Source organism: Tinamus guttatus, unplaced genomic scaffold (assembly GCF_059628265.1).
Source record: "Tinamus guttatus ecotype Peru unplaced genomic scaffold, ASM5962826v1 Tinamus_guttatus_pri_ptg000240l, whole genome shotgun sequence".
Lineage (NCBI taxonomy): Eukaryota > Metazoa > Chordata > Aves > Tinamiformes > Tinamidae > Tinamus > Tinamus guttatus.
This window is the reverse complement of record NW_028288774.1, coordinates 14,654,541-14,673,239: the sequence shown is the minus strand read 5'-3', so window position 1 is coordinate 14,673,239 and position 18,699 is coordinate 14,654,541. Positions and strand designations below refer to the sequence as shown.

Sequence of the window (18,699 nt, the reverse complement as noted above, 5' to 3'; positions counted from 1 at the left end):
GCTAAATACAAAGTATGCAGGCAGTATAAAATATCCCATCGTCAGAAGTTGTAGACCATAGGGGCAGGTAAGTGCTCTATGGGTGGATTAATGAGTAACCTCTACTTCGATTAGTCAACCTCTGTTCTCTGGCGATATAATCTGTGGGCTTCTTTTTTCCTATAAAAACTCTTCTTGTTTTCACTCAGTCACTTCCACCCAAGATGTCCATTGCCCCTAGTGAGCTGCTGTTCCTCCTGGCAAGCACAGTTTGTGTCACAGAGATTCTTGCTCTACCATCCCCTCTTCAGAAAGGTAGGATCCAAATTTGACATCTGTCTTTAAGACTTTTCTTACTAGTCCAGTTTTTGTTTTTAGGCAGAGACAAACATGGAAGCCCATGTTGAAAAGAAGGGATTAGTTAAACCCCCTGAGAATTTGACCCTGAGGACTTGTAGACCTAGATACAGATAGCATTAAAATAATTTATCTGGTTTTAGTTCTTTGCTTTTGTTCCAAGTCTGGAACTGACAGCTATCTTTCAATGAGAAATTCTTATGAATTTTTAATCTAATTCCTTAATAATCCAAAATAAAATTGTATAAGCCTAATTTATAATTACCTAAGTAAATTAAATTCTGACAGATTTACAGTAAGTTAATGATCCTGGTTTGCATTTTGCTTGTGGGCTTCAAACAAAATGCAGCAAGTCCTGCAAGAATACCCTGTCTTATATTTTAAAATGCAGAATATTTTTTTCTTGGCACTATTAATGATTCCTTCAGGAAGACTTAGTAATTTATAGCCAACTGAAATGGAAATCAGATCTTGACTGCATGACCTATTATTTTTCCTTCTTTTTTAAATTTGCGCTCCTGAAAAGGGAAATTTCAAGTGATTTGCAGTGTCTAGGAAAACAAACTTGCTTTCAGTTAGCTCTACTTTGGCTGTCAAAAGAAGCTTGATATCTAAAGCATGATACCAAGTTGTGTTCTCAATCACTCCAAGGTATGATGGTGTATAGGTTGGTATTCTTTTGCTTCACTGTTCTTCCCTGCAGATAAATGCGACTGAGGCTTTAGACCTCTCGTCTAACCAAAGACTTAGAAATTGGTCCTGTAACTGTCCAGACCAGTCTGTAAACTGGTGTGCAGTCCTTTGGCATTAAAGATGTAATGCCACAAAAGATTTTAGTGTTACTCAAAATATAAATCTTGTGTTCATGCTTGTATGTTGGGAGAACAGATTCAGTGTCTAAAAAAAAATTCTAGTTTGTGGATCTAATCTGTTCTCAAACTTGGTGCCAAATTCCTTTGATAGGAGCTAAATCCCAGTTTTTTATTTTGTGTCTATGTCCTTTTTCCACTCTCTTTGTTGTATCTTTGCAAATGGTAAAAAAGATGGAAGCACTGATGACTAGAAAAAAAAAAAGATTGAATTCTAAATTCATGTCCTTAGCTTGGACAATTTATATAAAGGATTATAAAATGTGGCTTCTGCAATGACAGAGGGACTGCACTGACCTCTGCCCCAGAACCTGCCAGCCAATTTTATGTTCCTAAAAAAAAAAAACAGAAAAAAATAAATCCAGAATAATCCTGTCTTTCTTTTTACTCCTCAGATCCTAAGTGTGGGCAGAAATTTCATGAGACAAAACCGTGGAGTTACTTTAACCTTTTCACACGCATTGTTGGGGGAAACCAGGTGCAACGAGGCTCACATCCATGGCAGGTTTGCACAAGCCAATATGATCTTATTGTCAGAACAGAGCCCTGACTTTTCCTAGAAATAACAAAAGGAAAAAGCAGGTGTACTTTGTGCTTGCTGACACTTTTGGTATATATCAAAACTGTTGAGCTCCATCCTGCTTTTATCAAGAGCAGTGAAGCAGACAGGGCACCGACCCTTTCTACCCGCAGAGGAAGCCTTTATGTTTATCCTTGTTTCTGGAAGAGCATCTGTAGATCAGTCTTCTGTAAAGAGGTAGGGGTGACCCTATTCCAAAAAGACCTTCCCACTGCTGCCACCGCCAGCACCGCAGGCCATTGCCCAGCATTGTGAGGTTGCAGTTTGGAGGACAGGACACCGTGTGCTGCTTGGAGGCTCAGGATTGCAAACGATTTGGAGAACAGCCTCGGCATAGGCATCAGGGGCTCTCCTGCTCTGCAATGCACCCAGCGCCCAGCAAAGGAGAAATGCTGAGTGAACCAGCGACCTTTTCGGTTTGCTGAGTGCCTCAGGGACTTGGCATTTATTACATATATGTCGTCTCCATCTATGCCCCCAAGTTATGGCTGAGGGGAATAGCAGGGGTTTAGGACCTCTTAGACTCAAGAACAAAAAAAAGTGTTTTCTTGAAGTGCAGCATGAATTTTAACTGCGTGAACTGTGTAAGAGTTCATGCAAGTTCTCTTTTCTTCCTTCCTCAAATGCAATCAAAGCAGATTAACACATAGTCTTTAGCTGACTTGTCTCCTTTACGATGCAGATTTCCTTGAAGCGCAGGGAAAAGCATTTCTGCGGAGGCACCATTGTTTCTGCTCAGTGGGTGGTTACAGCAGCTCACTGCGTCTTGGACAGGTACGGACGTGATGCTTCAGGAGCTGCAGGTGCAGGAAAGCTGTGTGGGTTTTAAAAGTGTGTGTGTGACAGTCTTGTAACCAACACTTTCCATGTTGCAACAGAAGGGGAGAGAAAAAGCAAAACTGGTAACTATTTCAAAAGTGATGAACGGTAAAATAGACTTCCCAGATGGGATGGAGACTCATTTTTGGGAAGTGTAGCATTAGTGCTAAAAGAAGAAAAATATAGGGCTGGGAATATTGTAGTTGGTATTTTTGTCTTGATTCTGCTATGGCTTCACAGAGATTCCAATTCCATTGTAGTTAACATTGAATCCCTGTGCTAATGGAGTTGGGATTATAAATTCCAGTTGTTATTATTGTCCAGTTGTCAGGATTATAATTTCCAAACTGTACTTCTAATTGTAAATTAGATCTGTATCAGGTATCGTATGCGATCATGTCCTGGTCAAATTAGGCAACAACATGCAGAGTTTATATTAAGTATAGGAGGACAGGCAATATCTAAATCATCCTAAGGTCTCTTGGCACAAAAGTGTTTAATCAAATCTGGTTAATATGTTTGAAACATAACAGCAAATTTATATGGATTGCTTTGGTATTCCATGACTTCACATTTTGATTTGTACTAGGAACTTGCAAGTGGGATTCATTATGTTTAAAGGCACAAACTGAAAAACGCTAGAGAGGTGGCATCTCTCTCTCTCTCTTTTTTTTCCCTATGCTTTGTTGTTTCCAAATCTTCCCTCCTCCATGCACAAAGCAGTATGAGCGAATATTTTTAAATACGGGACCATGAGCCGTTTCTTCCACAGACCACTGTCAGAGTGCTCCCAGCGCCCTGCAAATTACTTTTCTTCTCAGTCTTTTTCATCTCTCGGTTTCTGCTGTAGGGGGCATAGTCAGCTTGCATTAAATGCTCTAAAACCTTAAGATGAAAGGTATTACGTATCAATAGTAATAATGTTTTCATTGAAAAACAATTATATTTTCCTTCCATTTTGAAGATTATTTGCTTGAAATTTTGTTTTGTCATTCTATAGGAATTTACTTCAGGATTTGAAGGTCACTGCAGGAGAGCATGATTTGAGGATCAGGGAGCCTGAAGAGCAGACCCTCCCTGTTAAATATGTCATTAAGCATCCAAAGTTTGATCCCAGGAGACCAATGAATTATGATATTGCCCTTCTGAAGCTGGATGGAGCCTTCAACTTCAGTAAGGCCATAGTTACCTGTGATCTTTTACAGTGAAGAAGGTAAAGCCTCTCTTTCTCGCAGATGCTGTGTAATGTCTTGACACTGAGTATATACCAATTTCTCAGTTACTAGATTATATAATTCAAATCTCCCGAGTAGTTTGCTACTGGAGGTAAGTCAGAAAGATATATCAGTTGTGTTTAATGATCTTATAGAGACTTAACGCTCCCTTCAAGAAAAAGATATTGTTCTTTGTATGTAGAATATTAATATTTGGCCAAATAACAGTGTGGGATGTTTCTGTTCGCTGTTGATCTAGAGATGTACATGGAGGTTTCTGCTTCAGGAGGACAGTAGAGCTGGTCAAAGGCAGGCCAGAGCTCAGAGCACATCACAATGTTATTTGGCCAAATATTAACATTCTACATACAAAGAACAATACCTTTTTCTTGAAGGGAGCGTTAAGTCTCCATAAGATTGCATGAGATTATCTTTAGCACTGTCTGAAAGGTCTGTTTGGAAGTTCTAAGGAAAGAAAAAAATGACAGAAGGAGAGACATTTCTGTTTCCTAGCCTATTTCCCAGCTATACCTCAGCTATAGAGTAGTTCTGTTTTACAGACATTTTCTTCTTTTTTTTTCTTTTTTTTTTTATGCTATTCCTCCTCATGTTTACGTGCTGTTGAGGGGCAGAGATGAGTTCAGCCTATTGAAATAATATGCTGCTATTCTGTAGGTTCACCTTCACATCACAAGGATACCGAGACCTGTGGTTCTGTTTTCTAATACATTATGAAGTAACAGCACAGAAAAATTGTCAAAGGGCAGACTTTTTGGTCTTTGTGGCATTCTTCAGATGCCACATAAATGAGAGTATTCTTTATCTTTGAAGAGCTGGATGAGGGGAGAAAAAAAAATGCTTTTTGTTTCTCTTTCCAATATTTATTAAGCAACTCCATGTCTATGTGCCACAGGTACATCAGTTTTGCCAGCATGTCTGCCTGATCCTGGTGAAAAGTTTGAAGCAGGATATATCTGCACTGCTTGTGGCTGGGGCCGTTTGCACGAGAGTAAGCTACTGGCGTTGTTCTTTGCCAGCGTCTGCAACAATCTTCGTTTCTTTATTTCTTCCTTCTTTTGTAAGGGACAATGATTTCTACAGCACCCCCATCTCTCTGTAGCAGGCAGACGTTTTCAGCTCAGTGAAGTTCTCTTGCCAGTTTTACGTATTCAATTTTAGATATTTTCTTGATAATTGCTCCAAAACACATTGTTTCAGCTTATTTCTGAAACTAAAAGCTTAAATGCATGGGCTATGAACAAGAAGAAACCATCAACTGGGCATAGGAATTGTTTATGTGTGAACTACCTCAAAATAAGTCACTGTAATATATGGACCTGTATTTAACATTGGAGACACTTTTAAATTTACTCAAGTGAAACTAGGCTTATTTTCAAATGTACACATAACTGGCTGTGTATCAAAACATGTTTGTGACCATTAAACTGTCTCGAGCAGGACTGCAGCTCATATTTTTTTTGCATGCTGGTATTGAAATTAATTTCACCTTTCAATATTACTTTTGAGCAAATCCTTTTTTGTGTGTATGTGTTTCAGATGGAGTACTCCCTCAGGTATTACATGAGGTCAATCTGCCAATCATAAACAGTAGGGAGTGTTCAAGAGTATTGTCAACTTTAAGGAAACCTATCCAAGAGGACACTATTTTATGTGCTGGATTTCCAGATGGAGGAAAAGATGCCTGCCAGGTCAGCTGAGGAGAGGGCCTCGTGTATGTACAAGTGTTTCTCAGACAGTCAAGATGCTGTGTCCCTGAGTGAATAGGTGTGCTGTGTATTGCAATATTTGGAATGTATTCATTTTGTGTGCAAATTCTTCTAAGATCTGTAGAGGGGAATCTGCTTATTAGATGATCCCATTTTAATTATCACATACATAGTACAACAGGGTCCTGAGAGTAATTTTGATTTGAAGACTCTGTCTTTTGCAGCATATCCCAGTGCAATAATATTTATGGCTTTCTAACTTCAGAATGTTGCTAATGTTCTCAGGAGGACGGTAAGAAAGTATTGTCTTGGATTACAGGAAGGAAAAGAAGCAAGATGAAAGTGAAGTGATTGTTCATCATGCATTATGAAATGAAAAATGAAATGGAAGAAAAAACTCCTTGCTCCATCTTTCATGCTGAAACAAAGCAGTTATATACCTTTGAGGCAATTAGTCTGACTCTCCCTTTTTAAAAATCCTGACTAAACACAATCAAAAAGTCTTTCTTCACTTCTTTTTTTAATAACTGTTCCCTAATTTGGTAGTTTTGACACTATGGTCCAAAAGAAAGCTCGATGAACTCTTGGAGGCTTGCTCAGGGTTATTCACATGCTTTTGTGAGGAGAGCCCCGTTGGTTCTAGGTTTCTGCTTGTTTTGCACAGGGAGACTCCGGGGGTCCTCTCCTGTGCCGCCGCAGACACGGTGCCTGGGTTCTAGCCGGTGTCATCTCGTGGGGCATGGGATGTGCTCGTGGCTGGGTGAGTAACGAGAAGAAGCTACATTACAGAAGAGGATCTCCAGGAATATTTACAGACCTCGGTGCTGTGCTGCCCTGGATTCAAGAAAATATGAGTACTGGTAATAAGTCTCCAAAATAATTTGTCTTCTATGTGGTCAACTCTTCTGTCTCGTAATAGTATTTCTTTTAAATTTAGGTTCTTCAAGGCTTGTACTTATATTTTCCCCCATACTTCCTGACAAAGTGCTATAGCTCCTCACAATGCCTTTAAATATATGGTATGACTGTTAATTGTCAATAACAATCAAATATTGTAAATGTTACACTCTGACTATAATCTGGACTATATATACACATATATATTTTAATATTTAAGGACTCCTTTTATCCAACCAGCCAGCCAGCCTGGAACTTAGTTTTTAAATTGAAATTTCACTGGTTGAAAGCTTTGGAAATGCATATACAACACTTGGAAGCCATTTGTTATTTTTCTCATCTAAAATGTCTTGGATTAGACATTAAACCAGGCAGGGAAAAGTGATGCTTTGAGAGGTATTTTCACTCACTCTGCCTTGAGGGCTACATGCTACCTATGTAGGGGAACAGGATGAGGATTCTCTGTAATTTCCAAAGTTGTGGAGCTGGAGATATAAATGACCATCTGTTGAGGGGTTATTTTCTTTAAAAGATATTAGAAATTGCATTAAAATTTCTGCAGAATAATGGAAAACTGAGGAGAGCTCAAAAAGAAAAGTCTGGAGGGAAAAAAAATAACAAAACTTCCCATTAGCAAACTTCAACTTGTGACTGGAAGAAAAAAAAAAAAAAAAGAAAGGAAACCCCAGAGAAAACTGAAAAGACTTTAGCTTCTGAAAGGTATTTTGTTCTCAGTGTAAAAAAAAAATGTAAGGAAATTCTTTTTATTGAGGATTTCCAGGGAACACTTTCAGTCCATGAAAAGAAATTATATGATTAGCTGTTGTGGTTATTTTGTTCAAAATGTAGGTCCTGATGAGTCAAAAAACAGAACAAAGGTTTGGTGGATAAAGCCAGGACATAGTTCCGAGTTGCAGCGCAGTAGGTTTCCCTCGCCTGCTCGCCGGTGTTCCTCTGCCACGCCGGTGCAGAAGATCCTGTCCATGCTGTCCGTGGTGGCCAGCAGGCCCAGCGCGCCCGTGTCGCCCGTGTGACGCTCGCAGCTGGGCTCTGCTGCCCGTGCCTGCCCTGCGTGGCGTTTGCTCAGACCGTGCACGGAGAGGATGGTGCTGCGCACGCTGGGCATGGCCTGGCAGTGCGCCGGGCATTCCGGCAGCGGCTGCTCCAGAGCTGCTTTTTCCAAAGCCAGCCTTGTCTGAAGTGGTTTAAGTGCAAGCCTAGCTTATTGTGGACACAGTGTATCCGACAAGCATTTGAATTTGCCACGCTGCTAGCGGTATGAAATTGCCATTTCATACTGATAAATATGAAGTCTATTGTGAATACAAAAGCAAAGTAATTTATTCTTTTCCACCCCTTCTCTTTCCCACTTGTCTTTAGATCTGAAAATGAAAAGTTCCACAGGTGAGTATGGTATTTTTAAGTTTCTACATGCATCAGAACTTGAATAATAGTTTTCAAAAGGACTGTTGTATAATCTATGAAGTGAGAAACATTTATAGCATGATCCATCAAAACACATCAAATATATGTTTTAAATGCATGTTTTCTTTTTGCTGTAACAGATGATTGCGTATGCGTCAAATCTGATTTCTGCTATTTCATTTTAACTCCACAATGCAGCATTTTGTAGTGCTCAAGGTGGCAAACTCCCCGGCAGTGAAGGAGAATTACATTTTCCTGGAAGCCCTGAGCATTTCTATCAAAATCACCAGTAAGTAGACAAAATGCAGTCTCTCAAAGAAACAATTCATGGTAACTGTGAACTCTTCTTTTGTTGCAGTTTTTTGAACGGAAATTCTTCTGTCCTTCCAGATTGTGTCTATGGACTCTGTCTGCACCAGAAGGGAATTATATATTGCTTCGTTTTTCCCACTTTGATATAGAGTCAGAAACATTTTGTGACTATGATTCTTTATCAGTCTATTCAAAAGATGACAGGCTTGTTGGTGAGTTGCTGAAACGATCTGCCACTGCTAAACCCAGTGAGAACACTGCATTTTAACTTGTGTTACTCTCATTTTCATCTTGAATGCGTTGTAGTATACTATCTATAATAAGAGACAAGAGCATAGGAGGAAAAAGAGTGGAAAAAATGCCTTGTAGGGAACTCGCTCAGTGCATGGTTTGCTGGTGTCAAGGATTTAAAGTTTTTAATACTATCCATTTTTGGCTGATGGATTAATAAAAGGCAATTCCCTTTTCATTCGTGAACTTTTATAACCAAGTACTGGGTCTGCAGATTTACAAAAATAGTACTTGCAGATTTCTCAAATGCCTAAAGACTTTGAATAGTGGTTATTCTCTATTAATGTATTTCAGGGAAATTCTGTGGAGGAGATCTTCCATTACCTATTTTGATTGGCTCCAATAGCGTAAGGCTGAAATTTGTGTCTGACAGCAAGAATTATGGAACTGGGTTTTCCATGACTTACAGAGCTCTTGCACCAAATACTCTTCCTGGTAAGTCTAAGTCTAAGCAGTACACCTGTCTGCCATACTGTGCCCCTGGGTGGTGGCCTGAGAAAAGGGTTCTTACGAAAATGAATTGGAGGAAGCTCCTATTCTTTTTCTACGTGGAGATGTAATGGAATGCCAGAAAGAGTTGGGCATTATATTAGATGCTTTTGAGAAAAGCCCTCCTGTACTTTTGTCCTGTCCTCTGCTTTTTGCTAGATTGTATCTCCTTTCCCATCTCCAAAGACAGATCATCTCTCTGGGAACAGAGATGAAACATTTTCTCTGCGTGTTTTTCAGGCAGAAGGATTTGACTAGCTCTTCTGTACCTGTCCTTTTTAACCTGTGTGAAAGCAGCACAATATTTTTTTCTGTGAATTTTGCGTGTGTGTTTGTGTGTGAATTATTTAATAGGAAATCACTCTGTCTCCATTTTTGTTTGCCTTTGGATTTACAGATTCTGGCTGTGAGTCTTTAGCTGTCCTTTTTGAAGAAGGAGTAATACAAAGTATGCACCATCCAGAGCACTACAGCAACCTGGCAAACTGTCAGTGGGTGGTTTTTGCTCCAGAAGACCATATAATCAAGGTATATTAGGAACTCTTATCTACAGAATGGAATGGAGTACTCTTTAGTCAACAACATGCAAATCAGGCAGCGAAGGAAAGCAAGATCTAACAACATAACCTTGAATAACACTGGTGGATGTAATTAGGAGAAATTGTTTTTCATCCTGAAAGACAGATGGGCTTTGGTTTCTCCTTCAGATTATAGTAAAATAGGATTTCTCAGTTTAAATTTTATTATGGCAAATTCTTCTGGCAAAAATAGTGTGCTACATATCACCTGTGAGAGGTCTGAATGACACAACCCCCAGATTCTAAAGGAATCATTGAAAATAGTAAAAACTCATAAAAAGTCTTTGAATTTCTCTTTGCAAGCCTCATGAACAGATTGTTTTTTTTTTTTTCTTTAAAGCTTACCTATCAGTCTTTTGAAGTAGAAGAGAATGAAGATTGCTCTTACGATGCTGTGACTGTGTATGAAGATGTAGGAAAAGAGGAGGAAATTGGTTTGGCTTTTGATTTTCAACCTAATATGCTGATTTGGGGATGATCCATTACTCATTATTTCCACTACCTCTATTTTGCAGTGTAAAATTAAGTAATTTCTCTTTAGAATCTCAGATGGTATTATGGATACTGGTCTGAGTACCTTGAAAAATACTTGCATGCACTGCTTTTTCTGTTCCACTTACACAGAACAATTTGTGTATTTGTAAATATGATATGATATGTAAATTCTATCTGAAAAATAGAAAACAGTCCTTCAGGCTGAGTCTTTTTATCTGCTCCTCTGTTACACATAGTTATTTTTTACTCTCCTGGATGACAGCTGGAATACAGTGAATATTGGTTGCCTGCTATTGGAAGATAAAATGGTGTAGAAGTGCATTTTAATCTGCTGTGATTCTTTTTTTTTTTTTTCATCTTTAGCTAAGTCTTGTGGATTTGCTCTACCAGCTCCTGTTCTGAGCTCCTCTGATATGATGCTGATCGTCTTTCACTCTGATGAAACAGAGACCTTTGGAGGATTCAGAGCTGCAATCTCTTTTGTTCCTGTAGCAGGTAATAGAAGTAACTTGAGAGTTTGCCGCTTTGAGGCAGCACACTGGGTTCTTCAGTGAATATGCATTTTGCTCCAGGAGATTCTCATCTAGGAAACTTTTCAGTGAAATAACTTTGTGAACCTACTTTGGGATGTAGTGAGTGGATAGAGAGAAGTAATGGCTGTCCTCTAAGCCTCAGAGATTTGTTTATTGTAAGGACATTTTGGTGCATTTGGTGCATATATCTGAGGATGTAATAGCACAGATTTCTACTGTAGGAGTCTAATCCTTCCACAGGAATGAAAATAAATAAGAGTGGTTAATATAAAAATATTACTTGAGACACCCTGTTAGTATGTTTTTTATTTTTGTTTGCTAGATTTAAATACTTTGGATTCAAGTAGTGAAGAAAAACTTAAAGATATGGATATGACTGTAGAAGACCTACAGATTGAGACAGGTAAGTCAGTATGGGGTAAGTTTTCTTCATGAGAATGCATAACAAAAATGCTGTTTTCTCCAGCTATCTAATAAATGCAGTCTGTGTTGCCTGTCAAGACCTTTAGTTAAGAGATGTTGAGGAAATAAGAGTATAAAAGATAACTCTTGTGTGCTTTAAAATAGCAGAAGGTATTTTTTTGGCTTCCTTAGCTTGTAAAGTCATTTGCAGCAGTGTACTAATTATTTCAGCTTGTATGTCAGCTTACACTTACCTGCTGTGGTGAAAAACGTGCAAAGAGTATGAGGTGGTTGAAAATAATGTCCACAATTTTTGAACTTGCCTTTGTAATTCTGGGATGTAATGGAGAATAGCTTGACTACATATTCATTGTACACCTGAGGCTAAAGCTTTTGAAATAGCGTAGGACCAAAAAATACTCTTTTGTAAGCAGTCGTTTTGTCCTTGGTAAAGCTATGTTTTTGCAAAGATCACCTCCTCTTGCTATCTCTGAATATTTGAATCTTTTGCAATGTGGAAAGTTGTGGGATTTAGGGAAAAAAGGGAGGGTAAAAAAAATGTAATGTAGCTTGCAGATTGCCTTTTAGATGGGCTATTCCTTGCTTTTCTAAATCTCATTCTCTGAAGATTTCTCTGATATATAAATCCTTTCTGTTTTAGATGGTATTTGTGGAATGGCTTCAAATCAGCCCCGGTTCCTCTTCAGTAGGGTAATTGGAGGTGAAGAAGCTGTGCCATACTCGTGGCCTTGGCAAGTCAGCATACAAATTTCAGATGAGCATATATGTGGAGGAGCAGTTCTTGCCAAAGAATGGGTTGTCACAGCTGCTCACTGCTTTAAATCGAAGTAAGTGTCGTTGTAGGAACCCTTCTCTGGGATGGTCTGTGCTTGCACCGAGTGTCTCTGCTGTGTTCTGCCCCGGGCGGTTGGCGTGGTTAGGGTTGCTTAAAGCTTAGACTGACGTAGAATTCCTTTGCTCAATGCATACATGCTAGGATCACAGTGGCAATAACCTCCTTCTGTACAATTGATCAGATTTAAAAGGTCGGGTCAGAATTAAAAGCAAATGTTTAAGTTTGCAAATTCAGAAAAGATCAGCAAGGTATTCATCTGTAAATAATTTGGACTCTAAAATGCTTTCTAAAATGTCCTTAGATGTTGCTGAAGGCAGTGTGGTCTTACATGATTATTGGCTGTAGGACAACATTAGTCATTCAGCTGGGACTGGCCCTCGTGGTTATAAGATTCTCAAGCCATGAAACCTGTTCTACCAGCCTGAGAAGGTACCTCCCCCCACTTTCTATTTTCTTTTTTTCCTTTTTCTTTTTTTTGAGGGAACCATACAGAGACTTATGGACAGTGGTCACAGGACTTCACGATCTTGCAGAGCAAGAATACAGACAGGTACTATAAGTTATGCTTAATAATAGCAGTTTTTCTGTAACTGCCAATTGTATCAGCACAGAACTGTGCCTTCACCAGCAGTTATGTCCAAAGCTCAGTATCTTGGAAATCTAAATATTTAAATATTTCCTTCTCTTAAAGAATCATGTATATAGCTTGAAAACATATTAAACTAAAATTCATCAAACCTCAGATTTCAAAGTCATTCAGAAAATGCCGATGTCCTTGCTTTCCTAGAAAAGGACAGTAAAGCAGCTTATTATCCATCCCAGTTTCAATAAGACCACCATGGACTGCGACATTGCGCTCCTGCGGCTGGCCGAGCCCTTGGAACTGAACCGCTACGTGCGCCCGGCGTGCCTGCCGGCGGGCGGCGAGGCACCGCGGCCCTCGCGCGTGTGCGTCGTCACGGGATGGGGCGCCCACGCAGGAGGTAGGCAGCCCAGCGCCGTTGTAGCTGTGCCTTGGAGACCGTGCTGGGCGTCGTGACATTGGTCTTGTCTGTGCTTGGGTTCCTGGAGAGGTGCTGGGTGAAGTCTTTGCCTGTGTAAGCCGAGATAGGCATGTAGGTAATAAATGAGTGGGAGTAAAGCAATTAGAGCATTGGGAAAGGTGAAGGGACCCCAGAGGTATTCTTCATCCTTCGTGATGGCAAGTGAGGCAGGTATTATATCTTGAATTCATGCTTTTGCTGGCTTCTGAGATGTTTCTGTCTCTGTTCCAAGATAGAGAAAAGGGGAAAAAACTGCATCAGCTTGAGGTCCCCATACTGGTGCTGGACACGTGTCAGAGCTATTACATAAACCTCCCCAGTAAAGTGACCCAGAAGATGATCTGTGCTGGGTTCCCTCTGGAGGAAGGCAAGGATTCGTGCACAGTAAGTTGCGCGCATCAGCTTTATTTTCTGCCGCTTGAGGTATGATTCTGAATAGGTTCTGCAGTGAGGAGTGTTAAAACCATAGTAAGAGCCATTGCCTTCCAAACACGCTGTGTCTGATTCACAGAGAAAACAATTACTCATATTACATAAAAGGTATATTTCTTGAATAACGGTTAGCTTCTATCTTTTTCTACCTTTTAAAAGCATTCAGATCCAAACACATGAACAGTTGCAGCCTGTCATAGCTGAAATGATGTCCTAAAAACATAATGTTAGCTTGTAACGAGAGCTCTTTGTCCTTGTATAGGGTGATTCTGGTGGCCCGTTAGTTTGTCCTTCAGAAGATGGCTCTGGACTGTACACCCTTAATGGAATCACTAGCTGGGGCCTGGGCTGTGGAAAGAAAAGCTACCCAGGAGTATACACCAATGTTGGTGTTTTTGTTGACTGGATCAAGCAGAGTGTTAATAGTAGTGGTAAGTATGGAAAAAATAGTTAAGATAATCCTTTTGCTACTGATAGATGATTTTGGAGGCCTTTTCCCGGGTCCAACACTTCCTGAAATCCTGGTTCTTAAAAATATCCTAGCAGAGTGCCCAGAAAGAGAGGAATCCAAAGCAGTAGTCATTTCTGAAAATCTCATTTCTCCAGGATGTGTAGTTCCTGTTTTTAATACATTTCTCTTATTGATGAATAGTACTTTGTCCCACTGCTACTTTGCTGCCTCGTTTCTCATGATTAGGAAGAGGTAGGGAAGAGTGACCTGATACATGTTAGTCAAGTCCATTTTGACGAGCTTACTGACTGCTTTTGTTTGATGATCTTTGTGAAGCTTACCCTGTTCTTCTTCATTGTTGTAGATCTTCCCATTTTCATGGTGTAACTGTCAAAGCAGCAGTTCTGCTGGACAACATTGCAAGACACTTCCAAAGCACAAGTATCATTGCAAGCCAAGCTTGGTGAGAGTGTATGTACGTTCATGCTTGGTGAACGGATTCCAAAGTAGCTGATCCTTGCTTCAGTGAAGTTACTGATTTACCCGAATTGAGACTTTGGCCTTAAATGCATGTTCTTGGGGCAGGCAGAAGTTGCTTTAAATCTTCTGAAAGTCTGAATGTTTAAAAGAAAGGAAAGGGAAAGATGAACTACCATATCTCAAGTGTGTTCTTGAACACAGTACACGAGGGTATTCTGCAGATATGGGATGAAATAAGCACTCACGTAAACAGGACTGACAGACTATGAAGATCAATGGGAGCATCACCTCTGACTCTGAGAGGACCTGAGCAGTGGTGGTAGTAGCGAATCACTGAGGAACAGGAGGATATTGTGTAGAGACAGGTGATGTGAATCAACCCAATCATTGGGAAAAGGGTATTTTTTAATGCATCTAAATGGTAGTCCTCGTGGACTGATTTCACTGATTTAAGTGTGGCAATACTCTTATCAGCTGAGAAACCTGGCCACTGATGCCTGTGATAATATGGTAACAGCTGCTCCAATAAGGAGGCTGAATTGCAGTGTAGTGTGAAATACTCATTTTTCTGGCTCTCTTTTTTATAATTTGTACTTTTTATAAAAGTTATCAAATGCAGAGAAGGCATTACTACTACTACAAGATGCAGCAGTAGTAACAGAGGTGGCACTTCCAAAGCTGCTCAGGCTTTAATTAATGAAAATAGTCTGTATTATTTCCCATTTTAACAAATACTTTGTTGTTCAAATGGATACAAGTGTTTGAAAATACAAGCATTCCAGACCAAGGGCCTCTAGTACCATGCAAGAACTGAGAAATATTCTAATTGAGCTGTAGGTGTAGTTAAGCAGGTGCTGTGTGATGCAGGCACTGTAAACTGAGCACACTTAAAGGCAAATAGCAGTTTGCTTAATGCTGAAACGGTTGCTTACACAAGAAGTTGTGATGACATCTTCCAGTTATCTTTGCAAATGGTGCTGTGCTGGGTCTTCATGTTTAAAACTCGATGGGGCCTTTTGACTCAATGGCCATTTGACTCAAAGGTTTTAAAAAAGGAGCGGGGTGGGAGCCACACACATACAGCTGTATCAACTGGGCTACTATCTTAGATTATTTATATGTGATTTGATTGTTAAGATACTTTTTGCTTGACTTTATCATGTTGGCTTTTCATATTTCTCCTACTATAGCTTTACAAGTAGTCTAATTTTGTTTGTTCTGTGTTTTACCAGTCTTTATAAGCTGCCAGAACCTTTCAGTAATGCAAATGTGAAATGTTTTGTGATGCAAGCGCAATCTGATTCAAAAATAAAAAATACTTCCAATGGAGTTCATATAATGGAATTGTATTTTAGTTTTTACAAAATCAAATATGTCTTGTTACTGTCTTTCAGGAAAAATAAGTAATCTCTGCTGGAATATGAGTGGGCTGGGAGACCTAGATACTATTTGCTACTGCTGGAGTAAACCTGGTCTCTACTGCTCAGGCTTGAGAGCGCAGCAGATTCCATATACTTTTACAACTTATTATTTATGCATGTGATTTACAAGACTTTGGGAAAATAAAAGGAGGGAATTTGGGACTAAGAAGTTGGCATTAGTGTGTGTTCACACAGCTAATCAATATACATACCATGATGTTTTGCAAATGTAGTTCTTTTTCTGTGCAAAATGTGCAAGGATTGGAAAGCTGTAAGGCAGTGTGTGTTGCGTGGCTGTTCATTGTGTAAGAAGGGCATTTGAAATGCACCACAGTGGATTATGGATGTGATTTATATGAATGGACGCTATGAAAGTGCTGCTAGACTAAAAGAAGTTATGTGAAAAAGTACTCAGGAAAACTTCAAAAAATGTGTATAGAACTAGAACTTTTTGTACTCAGGACCAGGACCTGATTCCTATATATGCAAAGTCATCCCCAGCCCAACCCACTTGAATTACTTGGCAGTTGCATGAGGTGTTTGTTAACCCCATGGTCAAAAGGTGCGGTACTATTTTCAAAAGCAAATCGGGTTCCCCAAGTGCTTAAAATCTGGATAAAAATCTTCTCTTGACATGCAATATTGAAATGTCTTTTTTGTAACATTGTATGGAACCAAATGAAGACTCATTGTATTGTGTACTGGCACTGCGCTTAAAAATAATAATAATTTTTATTCTAAATATTTTGTTAAGTATTGCTCTGACCCTTGGTGAACACAAGCATCTGTGAGCAATAGCTTTCCTGCTGAGGAATGGTCGGCCTGCTCTGTCTGCACGTGTGCATGCATGTGTGAGCTGGCACTCCAAACGCATGGCCAGTGATAGACCTTTTAGATGGCATTTGCAGGTTACTTTTTTGTAACTTCTGTTGGAAACGGGAGATCTTCATCACAAAAACAGAGAATACATGTTCATTGTTAAAGCAGGTCCTGGAATAGGACTGAAAAGCAACTTCCTCAAATCTGAATTCTGGCAATATAGAGTAACATACGATGTTAAAAACACTGTTGATCTTGGGCTTTGTGGCATTATCTTAGTGAAGTCGCTTGTTTCATAATTGGTTTCTGAGTCTTCTCCTCCTTTTAGGACAGACTTGCTGCAGTCTGCATTGCTCCTGGTAGCTCGTGCTCTCGTGCCTCTCCGGTGAAGCCAGAGGAGCTTCTTTCAAGTGGACTCTGTCTCAAGGTAAGTGTGCCATGTGTTTCCCAGGTTCTGCAAGCCCCCTTACTTGCCTTTTTCTTACTCAAAGACTGATCTGTGGTCATGAGGGTAGATTAATACTTCTTATCAAAAGTGCTGCTGTTGATTGCCCAGTTGGGCAATTATTTGTCATATTACTAAGTGCCTTAAAAGTCAGCTTTAAAATAGTTTAAAAGCAGACTAAAATTCCAAAATACCGTGGACTTTGGGATAAATTCTGTGAAGTAAGAATGTGTCTTGTTTCTATTGCTTTTGTTCTTATGCTCGTTAGTTTTAGAGAGGCCAAGTGGCATTTTGCCATGTGGATATATGGTGGCATCACTGTGAAAGCTGCTGCCAGCTGTACTATTACCTTATTGTAAGAAAATACAAGGTCATGGCACCTCAGTGAGAGAAGATAATACCTGAAATCATGGAAAATGGGTTGTTCGGGCCTGGAGTTCCTCAGCTTTCATATTCTGAGGGTAGTGGCCATCTGTAACACTGACTTAAAGAGTTAATTTAACAGAGATGTATCACACCCCTCAGCCTCTCTGTTTTCTGCAGCCTGCATAATACAGGATTGCATTGCATTTTGGTATTGATTCTCTTGCTTTTGAAGTCAGGTGAGAAAAAAACAGTGATATGAAATAAGGATTACGAAGCATGGTGCTTGTAAACCTTCTGAGCTTCCGTAATCAGTAACACAGAAGAATAATTACGTTTTTATGTCAATTCTTTCTAGGAGTCATAATACAAACATTCCAAAAATTAATACAGCAAATGTATTATTTTACTTCCTTCTTAAACTACTGTCTATAACTTGGAACACTGAGAAACTACTCCTGGCATTCTTTTCTCATAGATTTGGTCAGGGTTTTTTTTGTTTATTTGATTGTTTTTTCTTCCTTATAAAGAAATGTGCATCCTGTGGACATCCTTTTATTTTAGATAAACTAATCTGAAACTAGTGTCATGTACTTGGACTTCAGAGACTTGTGCTTGGCTTCTGTGTGTCGCCAACTCTCGGCTCCTGTTCTGCAGTCTGTAGATGCTATAGTGATATTTAGTCTCACATTTTGGTGGTGAAAGCAATCGGGACCCCATAGATACCAAATGTTATGTTAGTACAATAGTTTATCGCTATGTAAAATTTTTGCCCAGCAGATGGAGAAGAAAATAGGAAATAATTTATTGCCCCCTTTCCCTAGTTGATTTTACTGTGAAATGGCAGTTTGCCGATATTTGGCAACGTGGACTGTGGACTGGGCTGCAACATGCAATCTGGGACAATACAGCAAATCAAAGGGCAGTGAGTGCTGCGTCTCCTGGGTGCCCAAGCTTTGCAGTCCGTGCCTTACTTTTATTCTTGCTTTTCATGCATTCTTAGTGGTCTTTCATTAGGATTTGCAGTCTAGAGGGAGCGTGTTTGTGCATGAAAATCAGTTTTATCTGAGCATGCTTGCAGCGTGAATGCAAGCCTGTTCCTTGGTTGTGAGCGGTGCTGTTTGACTCGCGGGGTGTGTGCGGTTGTACCTGGAGTGCTTCCACTTGGATATTTTTACAGGACGGACTGTGGCGAGCAGGGGCTGGAGCAGAGCTGCTGCATCGGAGCTTTTCAGCTGCTCGGGCGTGAAGGCGATGGGAGCTGAGGTAGGAGCCTGCGGGCTGCTGGCGAGCCGAGCCACCAGCCTCGAGGACGCCGCGTTGGCGCCTTTTTGTGCCGCCGGGTCTTGCAGCTTTGCAGGGGGCGGGCCGGGGCGGGCCCGGGCGCCGCTGCGGGGGCGGCTGCACCGGGAGCGGCTGCAC

At 40.1% G+C, this 18,699-nt stretch overlaps 1 protein-coding gene across 1 annotated transcript; it reads left to right on the top strand.

Annotated features, from left to right (window-relative positions):
- Positions 1-203: 203 nt before the first annotated feature.
- OVCH2 (ovochymase 2) lies at positions 204-14,320 on the top strand. The gene is made up of 21 exons (XM_088525962.1): positions 204-294; positions 1,601-1,710; positions 2,468-2,559; positions 3,605-3,777; positions 4,732-4,827; positions 5,376-5,527; positions 6,210-6,405; positions 7,823-7,846; positions 8,066-8,156; positions 8,258-8,391; positions 8,765-8,905; positions 9,357-9,487; positions 9,878-9,971; positions 10,396-10,527; positions 10,888-10,968; positions 11,629-11,815; positions 12,304-12,373; positions 12,611-12,806; positions 13,099-13,250; positions 13,561-13,729; positions 14,114-14,320. Exons 1-21 carry the CDS (start codon positions 204-206, stop codon positions 14,134-14,136), a joined length of 2,535 nt encoding a protein of 844 aa, XP_088382088.1. The 3' UTR covers positions 14,137-14,320.
- The last annotated feature ends 4,379 nt before the right edge of the window (positions 14,321-18,699 follow it).